The following is a 26,337-nucleotide window of genomic DNA, read 5'->3' on the forward strand; positions in this document are numbered from 1 at the left end:
AAGCGAATTCCACCAGAGGTAGGTGTTTTACCCAACTTCCTCCAAAATCGATTGCACAAGCACACAACATATCCTCCAAAGTTTGAATAGTTCTCTCTGCCTACCCGTCAGTTTGAGGATGAAAGGCAGTGCTCAATTTCACTCTAGTCCCCAAACCTTCTTGAAATGTCTGCCAGAAGTGAGTAGTAAATTGTGTACCTCTGTCAGATATGATGGATGCTGGAACACCGTGAAACCTAACGATCTCCTTCAAATATAACTTGGCATACTCCGTTGCGTCATATGATGTCTTCACAGGGAGAAAATGAGCAGACTTTGTGAGTCTATCCACGATCACCCAAATCAAATCAAATTTGGCCTTTGTGCGGGGTAAACCCACAACGAAATCCATATTGATCACCTCCCACTTCCACTGCAGAATCTCGATATTCTGAGCCAGGCCCCCAGGCCTTTGATGTTCAGCTTTCACCTATTGACAATTTAAACACTTAGCCACAAAGTTAGAAATATCAACCTTCACGCTCTTCCACCAATAGTGTTGTTTCAAATCCTTATACATCTTGGTGGATCCCGGATGAACTGAATACTTGGAACTATGAGCTTCCCTCATTAATTCTTGTCGAAGACCATCAACATCAGGAACACACAATCGTCCTTGCAACCGCAGAACACTATCACTAGTACCAGCAGTAAACGAAGTGTACTCATCCCTTTCCACTCCATCTCTTAGCTTTGCCAAGAGTTCATCATCATATTGCTTGGATTTTATCCTTTCCACCATATCAGACTGTGATGGCGTGATTCCCACTAACTCCTCATCTTCGGTTTCATCGAGTCTGACACCAAGACTAGCAAGTCTTCGAATTTATATTCCCATAGGCATGTCATGTGCACGCAAATACGCCAACGTGCCCATGGACTTCCTACTCAAAGCATCAGCAACCATATTGGCCTTGCCAGGATGATACAAAATATTCAAGTCATAATCTTTTAACAATTCCAACCACCTCCTTTGTCTGAGGTTCAACTCTCGCTGCTTGAAGATATATTGTAGACTCTTGTGATCAGTAAAAACATCGCAATGCTCACCATACAAATAATGACGCCAAATTTTCAAAGCAAAAACCACAGCAGCCAACTCCAAGTCATGAGTCGGGTAATTCTTCTCATGCTTTTTCAACTGTCATGAAGCATAAGCAATCCCCTTGTCATTCTGCATTAACATGCAACCCAAACGAATTCTAGAAGCATCACAATACACCACATATCCGCCAGACCCAAAAGGTAGAGTCAAAATAGGAGCCAAAGTCAATCTTGCCTTAAGCTCTTGGAAACTCTTTTCACAAGCTTCGGACCACTAAAACTTAGCAGTCTTCTGCGTCAACTTAGTCAATGGCGAGGCAATAGATGAAAAACCTTCCACAAACTTTCTGTAGTAATTTGCCAAACCCAAGAAACTACGAATTTCTGTCGCACTAGTGGGTCTAGGCCAATCCTTAACCGCTGAAATTTTCTGAGGGTCTACTTTAATGTTGTCACCAGACACTACATGACCCAAGAAAGCCACCGACTCAAGCCAAAATTCACACTTAGAGAATTTTGCATAAAGCTTATTCTCCTCGAGTGTTGTCAAAGTTATTCTCAAATGATTAGCATGATCCTCACGACTCTTAGAACAAACCAAGATATCATTGATAAACACAAGTACGAAAAGCGATTTTCGGAATATCCTTTTCCTTTACCTTCAATTGGTGATACCCAGACCTCAGGTCAATTTTCGAAAAGAACTTAGCACCATGAAGTTGGTCAAATAGATCATCTATCCTAGGCAAATGATATTTATTCTTAATGGTCACCTTATTAAGCTGACGGTAATCAACACACATTCTAAGGGAACCATCTTTCTTTCTAACAAACAAGACTGGAGCACCCCAGGGTGAGGAACTCGGTCGGATGAAACCTTTATCCAACAAGTCCTTCAACTGATCCTTTAACTCCCTTAGCTCCGCTGGAGCCATATGATAAGGTGGAATAGAGATAGGTTGGGTGTCGGGAATAACATCAATCCCAAAATCAATAACTCTATCAGAAGGGATACCAGGGAGATCCTCGGGAAACACTTTAGGGTAATCACTAACTATGGGAATATATGCAAATTCAGGTACTATGGCTTTTGTATCATTAACAGCAACCAAATGGTAAATACACCCTTAGTAATCATCTTCTGAGCCTTAAGATAAGAAATAAATCTACCCCTTGGCTTAGCAATTTCACCCCCCCCCCCCCCCCCCCCCCACACACAATAACAGGCTCATCGGGAAAGGCCAAGTGAACAAACTTATGGCAACAATCCACATTAGCATAACACGCGGACAACCAGTCCATTCCAATGATTTCATCAAAATTCACGATCTCAAGTTCATACAAATCATCCATGGTCTCATAACCTTTAATCACGACAACACAATTTCTATACACTCTAGAAGCAATAACAGGAACACCCGAAGGCGTATCAATAGCAAAGGGTTCGAACAATAGTTCGGGTTTCAAACCCATATCAAGAGCAAAATAAGGAGTCACGTATGATAAATTTGAACCCGGGTCAATTAATGAGTAAGCATCATGAGAACAGATGCTAAGGATACGTGTAACCACAGTGTCAGAAGCCTCAGCGGCCTCCCAACGAGTCAGCCCATAAAGCCGAGTTGTCCCTCCGCCAAAAGTGTTAGCAACTTCTTTACCTTTACCATTATTACGGGCATTCTCATTATTATTGTTCGCATTACCAGCAAGCGTATTTCTAGCAGATGCAGAAGCAGGCAAATCATTCTTTTGGTTATTCATAGCAGCCATCTCACGTAGCCACTTTCTGCATTCCCTCTTGATGTGGCCTCAAATCCCACAATGATGACAGATACGCTCTTCCCACCCTAGCGGATGACTACTTCCCTGCGAAAACTTACTATTATTATTATTTTTCTGGCCTTGCCTACCAGAAGGCACACTAGCATGGGAATAAGCGCCAAACTGAGCAGGTGCAGAATACCCTTTACTCTGTCCTCCCTTATAATTATTACCAATGAAACCACCCGCCGAATGGGCCTTCTTGTTTTGATCTCGATCCACCCGCTCCTCATTTTTCCAACTCTCTTATTGCTCAGCAAACCCAACCAAAGATGGGAAAGTACAAGTAGGAGACATAGCAACAGCAGCACATGCAGACTTGATACGTGGTACCAAGCCTTTCAAAAAATGAGTCAACTTATGCTTTTTAGTCGTAATCATGTATAAAACATACTTTGACAGACGGGTGAACTCCAAACTATACTCATGAACTGACTTGTTACCCTACTCTAGCTTTTCAAACTTCGTAGCCATAGCAATTCTTTCCTCATCTGACAAGAACCTTTCCATGCACGCCTCTTCAAATATCAGCCCACGTCGGAGATAAAGAAGCGTCACCCCTCTGAGATTCCCACATCTCAAACCATACATGAGCAACATCCTTCAACTGATACGAAGCGAGCCTCACAGCTTTGGAGTCCTGGGCATCCATTACCCTCAATGCCTTGAAGGTCTCATCTAAAAAGTGTTGGGGGTCATCTACCTCTCGTGACCTAAAGAACTCAGGTGACTTTAAGTCTAGGAATTACTTAAGTCTGCCTCCACCATGAGGTCCCACACCACCATGCTGCTGTTGAGCCGCAACCAATGCAGTCAGCATTTGAATAGCACTTTGCATAGTACCAATCTCAGGCACAGCCGCAACAGGAACAGCAGGAGCAGGCGTGGCTGGGGGTGCTGCTTGATTTCCAGCATTATTTCCATTAACAGCATTCGCGCCCCTAAGATTTCGGTTAGCTCTCGCGGGTTGTGTTCGGTTATCATTTTTGGATCGCATCAGAGCCATTTCTGCAGGGCACGAATTAACGATCGAATTAGAATGATCCTAAGAGGACTTGAAGCTCTACAGCACAATCTAGAATCAAGAAGAATAGGAAACACCTATAAATGTCCTGGGAGTTTCTCAGTCATGCAGGCGATCAGGCTGCACAAGGAAAACTCCACTAGACACAGCTCCACAGACACCGACAATAATCCTAGGACATATTTAAACCTAGGCTCTGATACCAAGCTTGTCACGCCCTGAAACCCACCCTAGACGTGACCGCCATTCGACGTCATGAACAACATCGGAAGAACCTAAACGACACAATAATAACACTTGAACACGCCAGGTTCAACATCCGCCGCCAACAGTTCATAAAATAGAGGTAAACAAATCATAAGTATATGGATTAAATCAGCGGAAGTCTTTATAATTTAAATAATTCAACCAAAATATGATAGTGTGCCCGAAAGAGTTAAACAACAACTCTTCTTCTACCCACATTCGAATGTATACTGAGGAGCTTCTAAGAATAAGGAATAATGTCTAACCCATCGGGACGCAACCCGAAAACTAATATAATTAAATGGAATTAAATAAATAGAGTGTCCCACGAATGAATGTGTGGGCTCACCAAATCAGCAGCAACCGCAAGTCCTTCCTAAACACCTGGAGTATCAAGAACCTGCTCTTCACCGCTACCTAACATACCATCAAAAACAATAATGGTATGCCTGAGTAATTCGTACTCAGTGAGTGCCTCAGGGACAACAAGTAATATGAAAATAAAGTACAATAATACATAAAGAAATCAGTTCTGAAAATCATGTGAAACCAATGTAAGAACAGTTATTCAGTTTGTGTATCTCAATACGAATTATCAAAACCGATTATAGGGCCTCTTGTCAAGACACAACTTCAAATATGCCTTTCCATTTATCATAATTAACAACAACACTTCCATGAGAAAATAAGAATATCACACATGCCAATACAGGCCCAAGAATCAAGCACATCGAAGGGGTGACCGTAGAGGTTCCCTTGTCACAGCGCACCATACCGGAATATGAAATTCGGCGGTGGCTATCCTTCCTCCCGAATAGCTAGGCATAATCACACCCCAGGTAGTGAACCCGGAAGTGACCACTCTTCCTTTCGAATGGCTAGGCATTATCACACTAGGATCCATAGTGGCTACCCTTCCTCCCGAGTAGCTAGGCCAAACACAACAACAAAGTTCATAGCAAGGAAGACGATTCACAATTTGTCTCAAAGTATGTCATACCATCAATTAGCATTAAAGTTCATTATGCCATATCGTAAAGATAAATCATTTCAATTAATGTCTTGAAAACGTTTACACTTCTTTAACTAAGATTTCAATGTCCTAGTTCAATATGAAAACATCATTACCAACCGTTAGCCTTCAATTATGATCATCTCTTATAGAGGAAAGCAATTATGATTTCATATACATATATAGAGTATGTCACAAACTAAGTTTAATGTGGGCTTGTCCCCTCACACACATTAACCACCGTTTAAACATGAATTAGAGTTCAAGAAACGTGAAAAGATTACTTTTCTTTTTATTCATTAAGGACCTTGAATGAAATTTATACTTCCAACAATAGTTTCAAAAAGTGTTTTTCATTCAAAATATGTTTTCAAAAGAGAGACATACCTTAACATGTTAAACAAAGTTTAACAATTCACTTTTCTAATGAAGAACACCCAAACCCTAGCTTGAATCACATTGGGAGGAATTATGTTGCAAACCCTAGGTTTTGGTCACAAGAATCATGTTAAGAATCATGGGTTTGATGTTAGAATGGATTAGTAATGTTAAGGATGCTCTTACCGTTGATTTGTAAGACTTGGAGGAATGATTTTCGTCCTTAGGGTTTGGGAGAATGAAAAGAAAATGGGAATGAAATAAGACCATACCCATTTTAAACCCAATTTTCTGCCAGAAACGGTGAAAGTACGTCCCATACTTGTAGCCCGTACTTTGGCTGCCAAAACCATGAGGAACGGAAGACGTACGTCCTAAAAGGACATCCCGTACTTTAAAGGACGTCTCGTACTTTCTGGGCGTACTTTAGGTGACATTTCCAGCTTTTTCTACCTTTAGTAAAATGGATATAACTGTTTGTACATAACTTTCGTTGGGCTGGGCGACCTACCGTTGGAAAGATACTTCCAAGATGTACAACTTTCATCAAGGAGGTTTTTCCAAATTCTTAACAAATTTTCATTAAATTCACCCAGAATATAGACCTACCAAAACTTAGGCGAATTTAAGAGCCCTTAAGAACTTCACTAGTTGGTTTGACTTCAAAACAACTACCTTCCACCCGAATTCATCAAGAATGGATTCATATAGATAAAATATCATCTTAACACTAAATTTTTACACATATACACCTAGTTCAAGTTTACGGGGTGTTACAAATCCTCTCTGCTTATTTGACTGATGTGCAGGTTGAACGTGTATTACGAGTGCTAAGAGATCGAATTGGAGCCCTTGGGTGGTCGATAGCTAATATTTGAGGTACTAGTAGTTCGTTTTACATGCAAAAAATATTATTAGAGGTAGACAGCAAGCCTAGTATTGAGTGCTAGAGACGACTGAACCCGATCATGAAGGAGGTCGTGCAGAAAGAGGTAATCAAGTGGCTTGACAGCTGCATAATTTATCCCATCTCTGACAGCAAATGGGTAAGTCCTATATAATGTGTCCCGAAGAACGGGGGCGTGACCATGGTAGAGAACGAGAAAAATGAATTGGTGCCTCAACGAACTGTTACTGGTTGGAGGATATGTATTGACTATCGCAAGTTGAAAAACGCCACCAGAAAAGATCACTTCCTTTTGACCTTTATGGATCAGATGCTCGATAGATAGGCTGGACACGATTATTATTGCCTTCTGGATGGCTATTCGGGCAATAACCAGATCATGATTGCACATAAGGATCAAGATAAAACCACATTCACATTTCCATATGACACGTTTGCATTCCGGAGGATGCCTTTCGGTTTGTGCAATGCTCCAGGTACTTTCCAGCGATGTATGATGGCTATTTTAACCGATATGGAGGAAAACTATGTGGAGGTATTTATGGATAACTTCTCTATTTTTGGGGACTCATTTGATGATTGCTTGAACCATCTTGATGTCGCGTTCTCGTTGTGAAGAAACGAACATGATACTTAACTAGAAAAAAAGTCATTTCATGGTTCGAGAGGGCATTTTTCTTGGGCACAAGATATTGAGCAAGGGAATAGAAGTTTGCAAGGCGAAAATTGAAGGGATTGAGAAATTGCCACCACCTGTTTCAGTTTGGAGAGTGCGCAGTTTTCTCGGGCATATAGGCTTCTATCGACGGTTCATCAAAGATTTCTCTAAAGTTGCTAATCTGATGTGCAAGCTTATTATCATAACACCCGATTGGTCTCTCCCATTTATTTTGATGTGTGATGCAAGTGACTTTGCTGTTGGAGCCGTCCTTGGACAGAAGAGGGACAAGCTATTTCATCCGACATACTATGCCAGCAAGACTCTTGATGTAGCCCAGACAAATTATACTGTCACAGAGAAGGAGTTATTGGTGAATGTCTATGCCTTTGACAAGTTCCGATCATACCTTGTGGGCATAAAGTTAATCGTTTATACTGATCACACTGCAATTCGATACTTGTTTGCGAAGAAGGCTGCAAAGCGGAGGCTTATTCGTTGGGTGTTGCTGCTGCAAGAGTTTGACATTGAAATTCTTGACCGGAAGGGCACAGAAAATCAAGTAGCAGAACACTTATCGAGATTGGAAGATCGGGAACATGTAGATGAAGCAGTGGTGATTAAGGAGACTTTTCGTGATGAACAACTTTTTTTCTCTTCAGTCAGCTGAGGTTCCATGGTATGCAGACATGGTGAACTTTACAGTGAGTGAGATTTACACCCTGGTCCTAATCACGAGAAGAAAAAGTGAATTTTGCATGATAGCCGTTTCTATGTATGGGATAAGCCCTATCTCTACAGGGTTGGCACGGATCAGTTGATTAGAAGGTGTATTCTAGAAGAAGAGGTCCCCGCGATTCTTGAGAAGTGTCACTCATCACCCTATGGTGGACATCACCCTGGTGACAAAACAGCCTACGAAGGTACTTCAGTCCGGGTTCTATTGGCCCACTTTGTTCAAAGATACTCATGAATTTGTGAGAGCCTGCGATAGCTGCCAGAGAACCGAAAATATCTCCGAGCGTCATGAAATGCCCTCGAAGGGCATATTAGAGATTGAACTATTTGACGTGTGGGGTATCGACTTCATGGGTCCCTTTATACTGTCCAAGGGGAATAAGTACATATTGGTTGTTGTAGACTATGTCTGAAAGTGGGTGGAAGCCATTGTACTTTGTGGCAAGATTTCTGAAGAAGAACATTTTTACAAGGTTTGGAACCCCTCGAGCCATCATCAGGGATTAAGGTACGCACTTTTGCAACTGGCTCTTTGATAAATTGTTACTCAAGTATGGGGTGAAACACAAGGTTGCGACTGTTTATCCTCAGTCGAGAGGTCAAGTGGAGGTATCGAATCGAGAAATTAAGAGAATTTTAGAGAAGACTGTGAGCGTGAGTAGGAAATATTGGTCGCTGAAGCTCGATGATGCTCTGTGGGCATACAGAACAGCCTACAAAACTCCTATTGGCACATCTCCTTATACGCTCGTCTTTGGTAAGGCATGTCATCTACCGGTTGAGCCCGAGCATAGAGTGTATTGGGCGATAAACAAGATGAATTTAGACATGGTTCAAGCTGGAGAAAAGAGACTGTTGCAGTTACACGAGTTGTATGAATTTCGCTATCATGTTTATGAGAACGTGAAAATGTACAAGAAGTGAACTAAAAGATTGCACGATAAGCGCATCCAACCTCGTGAGTTTGAGCCTGGGAAATTCGCGCTGCTGTATAATTCCTGTCTGAAAATATTTGGTAGAAAGTTGAAGAGTAAGTGGTTTGGGTCATTCGAGGTAGTTCGTGTGACCGCACATGGAGCGGTCGAGCTAAAGAAGCCTAACTCGGATGAAACATTCTTGGTGAACGGGCAGAGAGTGAAGCATTACTACAGGGAGGCCACTGAACATGCAAGGACCTCCATTGATCTAGAAGAGGCTTAAGTAAAGCCTACGTCATACCGCTATGTTAAATCAAGCTCTCTCGGGAGGCCACCCGTGTTTGTAAAAGTAGCATAAAGAAAAAGAACAAAAACATGAAAAAATGAGAAAAATACAAAAAGCATTGTGCCACGACCTTAACTAAGGCACTGGTTGGGAGGAAACCTAACGTTTTCACAAGTTATATGTCACTCTTGTTCATGTTGCAGAACTAGGGAAAGAGGAGGACCACAAAATTCGCGAAAAAAGTCAAAAAATCGGCCTAGTTTTTTCGTAGGCGTTGGCCCGCGACGCAGGCTCAATGGCTGAACAAAATTTTGACTGAAACCTGTTTTGGTGTGTTGGACTCGCGATGCTGGCTCAACGCCTGCACAAATTTTTGACTGAAACCTGATTTTGCGAGTTGCAACAACGACGCGGGTGTAACGCCTGCACAAATTATTTTACTGAAATGGAATTTTTTGCGTTGGACCCGCGACGTGGGGCCAACACGGATGGGGGCCCAGTGTAAAAAATGCTTTAAGTTTTAAAAAAACCCCGCGGCCCTTCACTTCCATTCTCAAACGTTTTCTCCCAAATCTCTCAAAAACTCAAAAAAACCCTCTCCTAATTCCTTTCCTTCACAATCAAAGGTCAAAACCTTTTATCCATCCCTCATTAATTCAACAAGGTGAGTAATTTCTCATTCATTACATGAATTCCCATCCCTTGTCTCTTCCCTTTATTTTTGAATTGTGAAAAGTTCTAAAGCTACGGTTGATGGGTTTGGGCGATTTTGGGTGGGGTTTGGTATTGTTGTGCTTGTGTGAGGTGTTTATGACTAGAACATGATTCCCATTGCACACGGGAGGCTTTCACAACCCACCATTGTTGTCAAAACTAAGGGAAGATTCTATACCCGCAAGGTATTCGATGAAAGTCCTAAATCGAGTTTTTTATGAAAATTGTGAAGTCTTGAGTAGCAATGGAACATTAAACACACATAGGAGCCCTTGTGCATCACCTTTCACCATAAATCGAAATCAAGATGGAGAATTCAGAATTTGTGATTTTCCAACTTGAATCCTACAACATAAACTTGCTTATTTTTTTTATTTTTTTTTTATAATTTTTTCCCCTTTTTTGGTTGTTTGCTTTGTAGTATAGCAGTAGTTAGCTTCTTTTATTTTAATTTTTGTAATATATTTTGAAGTAAGTGTGGGGTCGGTTCAACCCCAATGGTGAGCAAACGATGTAATAACCATGCTTAGGGCCTAGAGAAGTGAAAGAAGCACACACTCTAGAGTTGAGTACATGATATAGGATTAAGTATGGGGTCGTTCGACGACCTCCTTTGGTTTTTGAATTGTACTTAGCGCGAGGTGTGATGTTGTTTTGCAAGCGAGATGGTTAACACAAAGAACAAAGGGAAGTTTTCCGCTACATCCTCCCAAGGCACAAAACGGGGGAGAGCGAACCCCCCAAAGCTAAAAAGACAATAAAATCACTATCGGGGGTAAGCAACCAACCATCCCTATCCCTCGAGCTCCACCTTCAAGGCTCAAGCCAGATGTCCGCATATCCGAGACGGATTGGTATGACACATTTAACCCCGTAGTGGGGTACATCCATGACCTTGCCATCAATGGCACCCTATTGCAGCGCCGCTTCAGGACTGTGTACAATCGGCTTGTAGACATGAGGTAGGTATCCATCTTCGAGACACCGGGGCCAGTTAACATCGATCTAGTCCTCGATTTCTACGCCAATGTCACATTCAATCGACATAACACATGAGAGCCGACTACCTATTAAAGTGAAGGGGATATACCCATCTCTCCATCCCTTTTGTGTATGCACTTGAGAGTCACGGATTATCCTATCCAGCCACTATTGGACTTCATCCACCGGCCTGATTATAAGGCCATTCGAGAAACCTTGTATGGTGTTGATTCCAAAGCCTCATGGGCCGGTTATGCGGGAAAATATCGGAAGCACAAATACATGAAGATGAGTAATTTCAATCAGGAGGCGCGGGTGTGGTTGCGTTTATTAAACTGCCAAATCTGGCCATTGGAGGACTATTTTGAGGTGCAAAAGGAGCGGGTATGCATTGTATACTTCCTTATGATGGGGAAGCCCGTTAACATAGGCTATTTGATGATAGAAAAGATGAAGAAGGTCCGACAACACACCCCGCCGAGGTTGAATTTCGGTAGTACTTTCATGTCTTACTTGATGAGCTTGAATGATAGATTAGCACAGCCGCATGATAGAGTATTACCCACCTCCGGAGGATGCTCTTGACATTTCAAATATCCGAGCACCTGAGTTGAGCAAAAAGCAGCAGCTCACCCCCACAGAGGAGAGGGCCGCCCAATCCACAGTGCTAGCCCAACTTTACAAAGGGATGGTGATGGTCGCTGAGCACTTCGACGTAGATCTGTCCAGTCTATTTGTTGCGGTCCCGCACACCCCGTACTCCCAAGCTCTTGTGGGTGAAGAGGCCACGTTAGCTGCCGATGAGGATATGAACTCGGCAGACTTGATTGAGGCCGATAGAGTAGCTGGTGAGGAGGTAGAGACCCAGATAGGAGGAAGATGAAAAAGCCGAGCCGGTTGACGGCGAGGCTGATGATGAAGATTACATTGAGGAGGATGAGTAGGCCCTATGGGGGCCCAGGGAGTATCTCTCGCGTTACTTTTGTTTTTATCTTTTCATATGCATTGAGGGCATTGTATGAAAGTAAGTGTGGGGTGGGAGTACGTCTCGAGATAGAGGATGCTTATGCCTTAGGATTTTTTTAGGATTTAACTTTAGTTTATTCTTCCTTTTTAGTTAGGATTACTTGAAAAAAAATTGTCTTGTTAGATTAGGCCCTCGGTAGTGGCATAAGGCATCCGTTAGGAGTTTTTTTTTTGGTTTCTTTTTCTTAGTCATAGAAAGGGCTTTTCCGGATGACGGGTGGATGACAACCTGCTGGAAAAATTAGTCCTTAGGTTGGGAACATTCAAATGCTAAGTGCGCGGGTTAGGCGACATATTGGCACATAAGCGATTCATGATTTTAAATTTGAAAGCATGCCTTAAAATTGCATCACTTTTCTCGAAGCACCTGAAAATTAGTTTTGTTTGACTCATGCATGACCCACTTGACATTGTTGATGTATTGGTGTTTGATTCGAGGGACAATCGGATCCCTCTTGCTTTGATTGTGTGCCATGTGTTTGTAAGGTTTAGCTATTGTATCCATGCTTGGTATTGACATCTAGAACTTGTCCCGTGTGTTCGTGAAGCGAAATGGAGTTTGAGTGAACCTAGGAAGTCATAGAGGCATTTCTTTGACTAGTCACTAAAAAGCCTAAATTGTTCATCCGACCAATGTGTAAATATGACCCTAGTTAGCCCTTTTGAGCCTTTAGCCTTTTCTTTGATAGCAGTCGATTAGCCCATACCTTTTCGTTCTACTTAGCTTGACTTGTTGATCCAAAATACTCCATGAGCACTTTAATGATTGAAATATGTAATAGGAGTTGGGATGTGAATAAAAAGGGGGATTGGTTGTTGATTGAAATCTAGGAAGTCTATGGGAGCACCAAATAAAAAGAACAAATTCACTTGTTAGTTGGGGATTGCTTAAAAAAAATTAGATGTGAGCATTTAGAAAAGAAAAGAGAGAGAGAGAGAGAGAGAGAGAAGAAAGTTTCCCTTCTAACTTGTGTGATAATAAATAATGGTGCTTAAAGAAAAAGGGTGAATTGAGAGAAGTTGAATGTTGGTTGGTGGTTGTTTTTTTGGCTAGTGAAGGAATTGTGCGAAACTTATAAGTGTAGATGTATTAAAGTGCTCAGGGAGGTTAGCCACTATTACCCAAATATTTCCTACCCGTCCCTTAGCCTACATTACAACCCTCTAAGTCCTACTTGATTCTAGGTTCATCATACTTAAATTAGTAGAGTGGTTACACTACGGGCAAGCCTTTGGTATGTCTTATTGAGCATGTGATATTCTTTGTGAGAGTGAGAAGATTTGTAGATTCTACATCCATTAATTTAAAAATATATGTGATTCATGTGAGATATGGACAACTCTCTTTCGGTGAGGGCACATAGTTGGCAATAGAGTGGTGAAGTGTTGATCTCTTGAAAAACTTGCTTAACATGTTTAAAGTGGTGTCGATTTAGTCAAGTGTCCTAAAAGTGAAGTTGTTTTGAGATAGTGGTTGCATGTACTAAAATATGAGAGTTTTTGATCTTTGGCATGACTTTCGAAAATGCTGGCTCATTGTGTGGTTTTGAAAGTTTTTTTGTGAATTTGTCGTATTAGCCGAAACCCGTTGCAGACCTATTTGAATGGCATGATTGTGAATATGGTAGGTTGGTATAGGTAAGTGTTTGCTCGAGGGTGAGCAAAGTCTAAGTGAGGGATGGTGATATTTGGCACAAATATCGATATTTAGCGTCATCTTACCTCTTATCCTGAGTACTTTAATCGCGTTTTCTATGATGAAATCATTGTATTCAAGCTTATGTTGGTATATTTTGTGTAGTTAGGTACAATAAGGACAAATGATTGGAAATCGAGCAGTTTTGGTTGATTATGAGGTGATCTTCTGTGCACGAGTAAACGAAAGGAGCTCGCGACACTTAGAAGAATTTCTGGAAAAAACTGAAGGAATTGGGTGTTAGACCCGCGTCGCTGGTCCAACGGGCAGGGGATGTTCAGGCGCCAAACCCGCGTCGCGGGTAAGAGACGGGAAAATCAGCTGCAGACCAAGCGAAATTGAAAATCACTGAACACACCCGCGTTGCACATGCGATGCGGGTGCAACGCATACGAGCTGCCAGTTTCTCCTATTTTGATTAGGATTGGGTCAAATTATGTTAGTTTTAACTCGTAGACTATAAATATATGTTTGGCTTAATACCCAGATGGACCCTTAAACTTGGCATGTTTTGTAAGATAGGCATATAAACTTATAAGGTGACCAGATAGACACTTAAACTTACTCAAAGTGTATTTTTCAAGTTTTTCAGTTGTTTTGAAAACAAAAACTATATTTTTCAAACACTCACAATTTTCATGGCCAAACAAGCCCTAAATATATCACAAAATATTTTTTTTAAAATGCAAAAATAAGGCAAACGCATATACATGAGACTATAAATGTGCACTTAAACCAATAAATACTCGCTAATCGCAATTTTGCAGCTTTCAATTAACTCGGATTTTTTTTTACACTTGAATAATTAAAAAACAATAACTTTAACCAATAAAAATCCTTAAAAAAAGAAATTTCAAATTAAGAAATTTCTTTTTTTTAAGGATTTTCTTCTCGGCTTTACAGTTTTCTTAATTTGAAATTTCTTTTACACTTGAAATACTGAACTTAGAAATTTCTTAATTTGAAATTTCTTTTTTTAAGGATTTTTATTGGTTAAAGTTATTGTTTTTTAATTATTCAAGTGTAAAAAAAAAATTCGAGTTAATTGAAAATTGCAAATTGCGATTAGCGAGTATTTATTGGTTTAAGTGCACATTTATAGTCTCATGTATATGCGTTTGCCTTATTTTTGCATTTTAAAAAAAATATTTTGTGATATATTTAGGGCTTGTTTGGCCATGAAAATTGTGAGTGTTTGAAAAATATAGTTTTTGTTTTCAAAACAACTAAAAAACTTGAAAAATACACTTTGAGTAAGTTTAAGTGTCTATCTGGTCACCTTATAAGTTTATATGCCTATCTTACAAAACATGCCAAGTTTAAGGGTCCATCTAGGTATTAAGCCTATATGTTTTATTTGTTATTAATGACGTGCGGGGATTATTCCAAGACTTGTAAGCCGTCATCTTACTTTCTCTCTCTAGATTTTATTTTATTTTCTTCTTTTCAACCCTAGTTTCTTCATGAATTCTTGTTCTTCGTCGAGAATCATGAGTAGCTAAACTTCATAATTCTGGGATTTTGGCGAAAGACATAATAGTTGGTTTGACGACAATTTCTATCGATTAAATTGTCGTATTTTAGGTTGCTTATTTATTCTTGTGCTTAATTGTTTGATTATCTGGCCAATAGTTAGACACTATCTGTGGTGCGTGAATTGGACTTGAGAAAGGGAATTCATGTACGTAATAAGAATAAATAGAGTTTGTTTGATATTATCGTTTCGCTACTGAGGATAGAGATATACCCTTTAGCCCTACTTAGTTGAATACGGAGAATTAAATGCGTTCTTGTTACCTCTGATGACCCTAGAGATATAGGCATTATAGTAACATCTACAGGCTTGTGAGTAGTTCGAGAGAATATCATAAACTTATAATTAACCCTTCAACTAGTAACCCAGGAAATAAGATACATAGAATTGTCAGAAGATCAACTGGATTGTCGAAATCCATGACCCTGGAACTTTCTCTCATCTGATAAACCTTACAATCTTTGTCGAAATATTCTCAGTCACAAAAATACCCATCACAAATTGTTTACTTTTTAGTTTTAGTTTAGTCACAACAAACACTTTGATTTTCACTTTCTTGAATAGTTTTATTCGAATTTGAATTAGTTTAACAGTAGAATCTAAGTCTCTGTGGGATCGATATCTGGACTTAGAAGTTCTATATTACTTATAAAACCACGTATACTTGCGTGTGCGTTTGGGAGCAACATTTTACACCATTAGTCATGTAAATAGTGTAAAAATTGGGTGGACCATCCACTTTTGGACCGCTTTATTATGTTCAGCCATATACTGAAAGTTAATGAAAAATGGCTAATGCGATATTTTTACCCTTATTTCTTCAAACTTCAGAAATTTCTCAAGCAGTTTTGAATTGCCGCAATTCAACTCCAATTTTTTTTTCATGGAGTTTTCAAACTAGCTCCAAGAATGCACAATTCAACTCTAGAAATTTCTCATGAAGTTTTAAATCGTCACTGTTTAACATCCAGCTTTCTTTTCATGGAGTTTTCAAACTTCAAGGATTTTTCGTGATATTTTGAACTTTCCACAGTTAAAACTCCAGTATTTTATCATGGAGCTAAGACTGTCACAATTCCATTCAAGATGGAATTTCAGTAATATTTTCATGAAGTTTGAACCGTGACAATTCAAAACTTCAGGAAAAAGAGGCTAAACGTTGAATAGTTTTGAAACACTAGCTAAACTTTAATTTTTTTTGTTAAAGCTTGATTAGCGATCCAAAATATGGCGATTTGCCCATTCTTTGCTGTAAATAGATTATATACTCTATCCTCGAAGTTATCATATCATATTTGCTAACTATAAATAATTACCCGTTAGAAAAAAAAAAAGCTATAAGTAATTACAAGAATATATAAAATATTTTTTTTTAGCTATAAGTAATTACCTGTTATCACAGGTAGATTAACATGATGATGATGTAGAAAAAAATTATGAAGTTTCATATAATTCTTTGCTTATTTGTGCAGAGCTTGTATAGTTATGCTTGGGCTTAATTTTTTTGTGTTGTGTTCGGTTGGCTGCGTACTGTAATAGAGGGTTGAGTTATGGTGCCCTCGGCTTTGTAATTCCGTTTTCTTGATATAAAATTAAGCCATCATACGACGATAAATTTAAAAATATATACTAATCACCTTTCCTAATAAATATTAGGGATATTTTCCATAATATACAGTCTAACATTCTAACATAAAATATTACACCCACGTAGTCATATTTTTTTGTTTACCCCCGGATAGTCAATTTTCATTCGCAACAATATTTATACGCACAATATACAACATTATATGACATTATACACTTACTGTAGATATGTATCAACCTTGTATAAAAGTGCATAATAGTGTATAAGAGATTTTTATACACGCTTCTACACTGTTATACAATATTATACAAAGGTTTCGTCTCTATGAACTTTAACCACGAAACTCCATCCGAAATCGGTCAAATGTCATTAAATAGCTTCAAATTCTAACCACGACTTCCAAATGACACTCCCAATGAACCACAATCATCAATTTATTCAAAAATCTCAATAAATCACAAAACTAATCGGCAACTTCAACCATCTCGACTTTACCCCATTGTCTTTATTAAGACCGGAACAAACTCAATCAATGACGAGGTAAATTGAAATGGAGATGAAAATTGGTGGTTTATGGGTGGAGATTCGGTAGTACAGGAGTGGTTCGATAGTGTAACAGCTGATGTGGAGAGCTCAATGATGAAGCTGAAAAACGAGCTTCTCACATGGTGGTGGGGTCGATTTCAGTGGTGATGTTGACGGGTGTTTTGGGGTCGTTTCATGTGGTGAAGTTGATGGGTGTTTTGGGGTGATTACATGGTAGAAACAGGGTAGGTTATGAGCGGAGCAACGGTGGATTAATGGTGAGAAAGGAAGGCAAACAAAGGAGCTCAGCAGTGATTTGGTTGCAGTGCTCTCAACGGAAAAGATGAAGGAGAGATAAAAATGATAGGCTAAAGCGGTTAACTACTTTTCCCAAACTAACATAGAGTGCAAAAATCCCTAAATAATACTCCCTTCATTTCAAAGTAAATGAATTTTTTAGGATTTTTCTTTGATCCAAAATAAGTGAATTTTTCAAAGTTCAAGAAGTTATTAATTAATTTTTTTAAAATTATCCTTCTTTTTAATAGTTTTTCTAAATCCCAACGCTCACTATTTTACGATCTTTAAGGAAGCTTGGACAAAAGACACAAGATAATTTAGTCAAATGACACTTTTATTAATGCCATTAATTAAATTTCTTACTGAATGTGCCACGTTCCAAACCTTCATTTATTTTGAAATGAACGGACAAGTAACTAATGCAAAATGGAGTTAGAACTGAACTTGGTTATATAGGTGCCCCCTCTCTTTTGATGTACGTTAGGACACTATAAAAAAAAATGGGTAATTTGCGAAGATTGAAAGTTGCAATTTGCGGAGGTTTTAGCCTTTTCTAGTTGCTAAAAAAAACTAAAATCTCCGCGAATTGTAACTTTCAACCTCCACAAATTACTCATTTTTTATAGTGAAAATTGTTTCCTTCCTACTAGAGATGGTAATTGTCTGTAGCCGCTATCATATTTATACCGCTACCGTTTATTAATAAACATAAACAGGTCGGGGGTCAATGCCTAACATCCCCTCCATTAATTGAAGGTATGAAATTTAAAAAAAAAAAGAAGTTAGAACTGAACTTATTATTTTATAAGGAATAAGAGAGAGGAGGAACAATCTGAAGGTAAAAATCAAACAACAAATTATAATTATTAAAAGGATCTTTCGGTTTTTTTAAACTATACCAAGATTATTGTATAACTACTGATAGATCCATGCATGATCCTAAAAAGCCCCATCTAAAAAGCTGTTTAGTGTTTACTAATTAAGTAGTAATTATCTATTCACCGTTGAAAATTTTACATATAAAACCTATCATTAGAAGAAGAAAGGAAGAAAAAGAAAAAAAAGGAACCATCCCTAAATAGTCTTGCTTTAGATACTTTATTATTGCTGGTCCCCCATGGTCCAATTGAAAAGCAGCTTATATATCGCCATCAATCGTCATATTGTAGTTTATTTTTCCAATCGCACCATTATATAAACCCCACCTCTTCCTCCCAATCTTTCGTAGTTTTTGAGTTGATTGAGAGCTTCAAGTAAAATAGAGAACCAAAGTTCACACTTTTTTTTTTCTCTCAACAAAAAGACATCTAAAAAAGAGAGAAATGGATGGAAAGAGGAAAACATGTGTAGCAGTTTTAGTAATACAAGCCATATATACAGGGATGTTCTTGCTTTCGAAAGTTGCGTTTGATGTTGGTATGAACCCTTTTGTTTTTGTCTTCTATAGACAAGCTGCTGCTGCTGTCTTCTTAGCTCCCATAGCCATGTTCCTTGAAAGGTAAATAGTGTTTAATGTTTTGATTATATATATGAAGCTCACACTAATTATCTCCTATAATCTATGTTGCTCGTGTTCGTATCAGATCCTCTAAAAATGCACATCTTTTGTAATCCCACTAACCCTTTTCTTTATCTTTCTTTAACCATGAGTATCTGCTCAAGTATGTGTGAAAGATTAAACGGTTAGCGAGCAGATTTTTATTTACTTAATAATTGAACTTTGAAATTAGATAGTTACTTATATTGTTTAACATGGTACCAGAGAGCGGATATATATGTCCTAGTATTAAGTTTTTCCGCCAACTATTATAACAATAAAAATAAAGAATTTTCACATGTTTGGTTCATAAAAAATCGAGGGATTAGGAGAGGAGCATATTGAGTACATAATTAAGTAAATAAAGTGTGCTCTTTCTAGCTAACAATGTAATCTTTAGGTTGAGATGGGTGTGCACTTCAATAATAATACTGACCCATTGTTTTTGTGTTCGTAGGAAAACAGCACCACCAATGTCATTCTTGATATGCTTCAAGATTTTCATGCTCTCTCTATGTGGGTAAGTTAATCATTTTACTATATATATATGGAGAATTGAACTTGCGTTTTGGGAATTTCTATGTGTGTAATGATATTCGTGCCTTATCAGGGTTACATTGAGCTTGAATATTTATGGAGTGGCACTTAAATACACTTCTGCAACTTTGGCTGCTGCAGCTACTAACAGCCTTCCAGTTACTACATTTATCCTTGCAGTTCTTCTCAGGTAAAGTATTAATACTAGTAAGCTTAATTATATATATATATATATATATATATATATATATATATATATGTCCTCCTTTAGTCTTCTTTTGGTTTCTTTAAATGGTAACAAAAAATCTAAGTTTTATTCTTGTTCTTCTCATAGTTGTCCTCTTTGTGTGTAAGTAACATTGTGGATGTGCATTTATCAATTTAAAATTAGAAAAAGAAGCCTCAGATGTTCTTGAAGCATCATATCCTTCTCAACAAAGTTAGGTCTGACGCCTATAGGGACTTATAACAGAATCTTATTGGAAAAATATAAATTATATTATATGTAGTAATATAATCTATGTACGTGGTGGTTCTAACATTTCGAGTTTCGAATTCTCCTCACGCTTTTTTCATCATCATCGTGATTTTCTCTTCGAGAACACTCGTCTCGTCAAGAATATACTTTGCAGAAAGGGACTGTTCTAATTAAGATCGGTAAAAGGTGATAATTTATGCTAATCAGTATGAAATTATGAGGGCATTTTTTGGCATAAAAGACACAAGAAGATCCTGTACTCTTTTTTGTGCTCATTTTACTTATTTACTTAATCTTTAAGACAAAAAATAGTTAATATGTGCATTGAAAAATTAACGGAAAAGTTCAAGGATAATTACGTATTGTAGTAAAATAAACTGTGTTACTTAACAAGATTTATCTGACTTATAACTTGCATTCCTTTAAGTAGAGGCAGGAAGAAAATGAGATGATGGAGTCATCTTAAAAGTGAAATGACAAAAAGTAAAAAAGAAAAGATATTAGTACATCTTTCAAGGTGCATAAGATATTAGTACATCTTTCAAGGTGCATGAAATGACAACCTCTTATGTGGATACGTTGTAGAATTTGAAACTTCAATAACAATGTTTCACATAGAACGTAAAATTCACATACATAGTTGGGTACTAAAGCAAACTGTCACGACGAGCACTGAACTTTAGAAAGTTAAAGTTTAGTCTGCTTCACTAGCTAGGACGTACCTATATGGTAATGGAACTAGTATTAATTTGGAGTCGTTGTTGCCATTTTATATCTGACTATTTTTAATCAGATAGGTTTGGAATCTTGTACTAAAAGCCGCACATAAGGTAAAGAACAAACATTTAAATGTAGGGAATCTTTGAACATAATTTGAATTGACCTTTTTGCTAACTAGTCAAAAATAAGTAAACTCACTCACCCTAAATAGGCTGAGAGAAGAGGTTAGGGGTTTACGACTTACGATATGGGAATTTTGACTACTTTTGGCACACAAAAAGAATCTAAGAAGAGGTAGCATGGAGGGCAAAAAGAGAAGAAAATGGATCATATTGTGCAAAAAATTTACTATTTCATCCATGTAAAGAACTTAAATTTTTTTATGAGTTCTTTTTTCTAGTACTTTTTAAAAAAATAAAAATAAAAATGGGCCAGTCCATGCAGAATAAGGTCCGTATTGATGAATACGGTATTGTTATCATACAATTAAGGCTACAATTAATAGAGTTCTTTCAAGACAAGTATGTAATTATAATCCAGACAGATTTGGAAAATAATGCCTATACAAGCACATGTTCCAAATAGAAAGGAAAATCGGATAATAAGACCATTCATGATGTTATAGCTGATCGAAAAGTAAAGGAAATAAATGTATTGAAAAGAAAAGAAATGTCGGTTGTCCTGTCGATGGTAAATTAAATGCTTCATACATAAAATCAAATACAATATGGTCACTTCTATAGAAAGATAGTACATATGTGTACCCGAAGCTTGATACCATACCCCTCCAATTTAATGAATGCAGGTTCATTTAATCAGATGGATGTAATATTTAAGAGAATTAGAATGATAAAGTCCAAATTTCCCGATGCTGAGATTTTTCTTATTAACAAGTTTTTTCTGTAATTCGAATTAACAATCCCTTTTTCGGATGATTAGAGAGATTCTACCCTTGTACTATAAAAGGAAAAAGACTTACTCGCACGAGTGTTTCATATCAAGCAAATGAATGCAAGATATATGTCTATATAAACTTTTATCACTTAACTATATTTAAATGATACACATTTAACATTTTCACTTAAATTTTGTGATTGTGATGGTTAACTTGATTGATTCGGTATAAATTTCCTTTTTCACTTTAATTAGCACTCCCTTAGTTTAGTGAAATAGTATACTGTGCAGTTTTATGTTAGGGATTTTTACAGAACTAGCCATGGATTCACTATTTACTTTTTCTGGTTGGTGCACATAAATTACACAATGATTATACATGGTTATACAGATATTATACATTAAGTATACATCTATTATATATCTGCTAGTTAATTTTAGTTTGAGCACTTGGATGGGCGGGCATTCAGATTTAGATTAATTCTTCTTTATGTTATGTACATTTATTCTAAGGAGTGCCCACCCATAATCATTACTATCCACATTTATCAAATTTAGTTGAACTAATTAATGTTATATTTGCATTAATTTTGCCATTAATAAAAACAGAATGGAGACAGCCAAAATAAGGACAGGGGCAGGAATTGCAAAGGTTATGGGGATAGTGTTTTGTGCAGGAGGAGCTTCAACCATAGCATTCTTTAAGGGACCAACTGTGAAACTTCTGATGCATCATCATCTATTTAGCTATCATGGCCAAGTCCAAAACGCTGCTGCTTCTAACAATTGGGTCAAGGGTGTCTTCCTTTTGTTGCTTGCTAATGCATTATGGGCTACATGGCTTGTCATGCAGGTACCTACTTCAACAATTGCACACAAACAATGCATTATATTACTTATCACATCATGTCACTATGCTGCTCCGTTTTAATTTGCGTGAACCTATTAAGCTGAGCACATGATTCGTGGTTCTAAACATATTTATAATATCTGTGTGCTGTAATATTTTGAATTAAACATGCGCATATTAGACTTTAACATATGGGTTCAATTGAGCCCAATATATGTGTTAAGCAATCTACTAAAATATGTAAAAGAATCTAATTTAGAACTAGGTACTAACTGGAGTCGATGTCCTAGAATACAGACCCTATAAAGTTCAAATCTTGGATCCGCTTCTAGTCTTAAACATGTCATAACATTATAAAAACTCGTGATCATTAAGGGTAAAATTAGAAGTTTAGATTAAATTATTTTCAATTTTAAAAAATGATGATTCTTTTTGGAACAGACTAAAAATGAAATAAAGTCACTTAAACTGTAACAGAAGGAATATCACTTATCAAATAAACATATAGTTTTCCGAAATAAATAACATGATAATATAAAAACATTATACACTATCAAGTGCACATAACTTGAATTCATCCTTCAATTGATTTAATTCATGTCTTGTCATGTGTTATCTTTGGCAGAACCGAGTTCTCAAGAGTTACCCATCAAAGCTACTATGTACAACTCTACAATGCTTCATGAGCACAATTCAATCTTTTGTTTTTGCCATAGCTGTAGCAAGAGATCCTTCTGAGTGGAGGCTTGGATGGAATGTTAGACTCCTCTCTGTTGCCTACTGTGTAAGTAAAATTCTGCCCAACTTTGTCATTTATATGACAAGATACAAAGCAATCACAAAAGTTTTAAAAAAAAGGAAGAAATAAAAGGTGTTTCCATGATTAAGCAACCTCTGAATGTTACTACTAGATAACGTTGTATTGTCACAACAAAAGAGCTTTTATGAAACAACAAATTAATATATAATATCTTAGGACTATTGATTTGAAAAGGGAACTTTAATATAAACTTCTTTGTTAGTAAAAAAAAAAAAAAAACGAAGAGGACATTTTCTTGTAACGTTTTGGATATAAGGTGATTTGTCACCCATAACCTCTTTTTGCTAGTCTTATAGTAGCTTGTTTGGCGTTGTTATTGGGAAGCCACAAGTATTTTTAAAGTTTTAAAAAATACTTATACTAGAGAGTGAGAAGTTTAGCCATATTTTTAGAAAAATAATAATAATTTTTTTGATTAATAGCAAAAGCTGAAAACGGTAGTTTTTTCTTAAAAACACTTTCGGAGACTTGGCCAAGAACAAATTGCTTCGCTAATATTAGCCAACGTGCTTTTTAAATTGATTAGTCAAACACCAAACTGCTACTCTCCAAAAGTACTTTGTCAAAAAACACTAATCTGACAAATTTTTTCTTCTTTTAAATAAGTTGATTTTAAAAGCTTGGCTACATATGCTAATTAATTAGACTACTTGTAGGTTAAGTTTATGTTTAAATTTGCTAACCTTTATTTTTATTTTTATTTTAAAAAAACATAAATTTGGCAGGGAATAGTGGTGACTGGAGTTACATTTTACTTACAAGCATGGGTTGTTGAGAAGAAAGGACCAGTGTACATGGCCATGACAACACCCTTGGCCTTAATCTTTACAATTGCTTCCTCTGCTGTGCTTTTTGGAGAGATCCTTAGTTTGGGAAGGTAATAGTTGGTTTTTTTCCTTTTCCTACTGCTATATTTAGTACTAACATTAAGCATTGAGTCGCATAAAATGAGCCAATCATGGTCAGTTCTCCAACAATGTTAACCAAAATTAGCAGAAACTCAAACCGTAGTATCAATATGAAGACCAAATTTGATTATTTTGAACCTATATATGGAAGGTCAATTGTGTCATAGGGAGTTTGGGTTAGTTTAAACTGATTAAATTGACTTAATAAACACTTGTTGGCTTATCAAAGCGTTTGAAAATACCTAAAGTATTTATAAACCAAAATCAACCAAAAATTATAAGTTGATTACCCCACATCTTGTGGTTTTCAACTTATACACACTTTTAGTTTGATCAAATTTTTACTGTTCTATCTTTAATATTTTTTCTAATTTATAGAATACCATTTAAACTAAACCTCTAGTTTCTCCTCCATCCCATATGTGTTATTCATCCTTTTCCTTAGAAAGATAGTTTTCGAAATATAATTTTACAAAAACTTGAGGGTATTATAGTCATTTCACAAAAATCAAATACATCAACTGCTCATTATCCATTTCAACACTTTTATTAAAATAATGTAATTATTTATTTATAAAATTAATTTCAACATAGTAATACTTATTAGTTATTTACAATCAGCAAACTCAAACAGTCTCTAAAGCTAGTTATTGATGCACTTATAATTTGTATATTTTAACCTGCATGCAGCATTTTAGGAGCGATTTTGCTTGTTAGTGGCTTATACAGCGTACTATGGGGAAAATCTAACGAACAAAAGATCGAAGCTTCAACTACTGGAGATGTCGAAAAAGCAGATAATCATGAATCAAAAGAAGAATCAATCGTGGAGAAACAATCCTCAACACCAAATGCTCGAATCCAACATGCTTGTTCTCCAGCTTAATTAATTACTAATTAGAGGGTTCGGTGACCAAAAAAATTATGCATGTTCAATAATTTGTTATTATTCGTATAAAAAAAATTATTGTTTGTACCATATGTGTACAATTAGCATAGTATAGTTTTTAGCTATAGATTTCCTAATTGAATTTTATGTTGTATCGTGGGAACTAGTTATTATTATTAATGTGACTAATAATAAAGGGGAGAGAATCTAGCGGATGAAAATCAAGCAAATATAACAGTGTCCAACAAGATCCTTGTTGCTCCCAAATGCACACGCAAGTATATGCGGTCGTACAAGTAATATAGGATTTCAAAGTCCAAATATCGTACCCACAGAGACTTAGCTTCAGGGGCAGAGTCAGAACATTTGATAAGGGGGTTCAAGAAAAAGGGACTGGATGAAAAATGTTAAAAAGTGTTGTTACAGAGAATCAAACCCACAACCATGGGCTCAATAATAGGCACCTCAGCCGCTGGGCTGAGTTCTCCAACATGTTATGGGGATGCAACATTAATATTTATACATGAATCAATAAATTGACCCCATATATATAGTGAAATTTTCCGACGAAGGGGGTTCGATTGACATCCCTTGCACCCCTATAATTTCGCCCCTGTTTAGCTTTTATACTGTTCAACTAATTCAAATTCCGTTGTAACTATTCAAGAAAGTGACAATCAAAGTCTTTGTTGTAACTAAACTAAAAACTGAAAATAAACAATTGAGTATGAGCATTTTTATGAATGAGAAACTTGTGACGAAGACTATAAGGTTTATCAGATGATAGAAAGTTCCAGGATCATTACTTTCGACAATCCAGTTGATCTTCTGACAATTCTGTCTATCTTATTTCCTGGGTTACTAGTTGACGGGTTAATTATAACTTTATGAGTATCTTCCGAGTTGCTCACAATCCTATAGATGCTACTTTAACGCCTATATCCCTATGGTCGTCAGAGGTAACAAGAACGCATTTAGAGCCCGTTTGGATTGGCTTATAAGTTGGCTTATAAGCTGTTTTCAGCTTTTTTGAGTGTTTGGCTGGCCAGCTTAAAGTCATTTTATGCTTAAAATAAGCTCAAAAAAATAATTGGACCAATTTGACTTAGTTTATCTAAAGCAGCTTATAAGCTGAAAACAGCTTATAAGCCAAAAAAAATAAGTTGGACTACCCCAACTTATTTTTTTCAGCTTATAAGCTGCAAACAGCTTTAAGCTGTAAGCCAATCCAAACGGGCTCTTACTTCTCTGTATTCAACTAAGCAAGGCT

General features: G+C 37.2%; 1 protein-coding gene across 1 annotated transcript; it reads left to right on the forward strand.

The window, feature by feature from the left end:
* The first annotated feature begins 18,642 nt into the window (after positions 1-18,642).
* On the forward strand, positions 18,643-25,593 carry LOC132615979 (WAT1-related protein At5g64700-like). Its single transcript, XM_060330578.1, has 7 exons — positions 18,643-18,932; positions 19,429-19,491; positions 19,582-19,698; positions 22,210-22,453; positions 23,076-23,234; positions 23,996-24,147; positions 24,869-25,593. Exons 1-7 carry the CDS (start codon positions 18,757-18,759, stop codon positions 25,062-25,064), a joined length of 1,107 nt encoding a protein of 368 aa, XP_060186561.1. The 5' UTR covers positions 18,643-18,756; the 3' UTR covers positions 25,065-25,593.
* Positions 25,594-26,337: the final 744 nt, after the last annotated feature.

Source organism: Lycium barbarum, chromosome 10, assembly GCF_019175385.1.
Source record: "Lycium barbarum isolate Lr01 chromosome 10, ASM1917538v2, whole genome shotgun sequence".
NCBI classification, from domain to species: Eukaryota; Viridiplantae; Streptophyta; class Magnoliopsida; order Solanales; family Solanaceae; genus Lycium; species Lycium barbarum.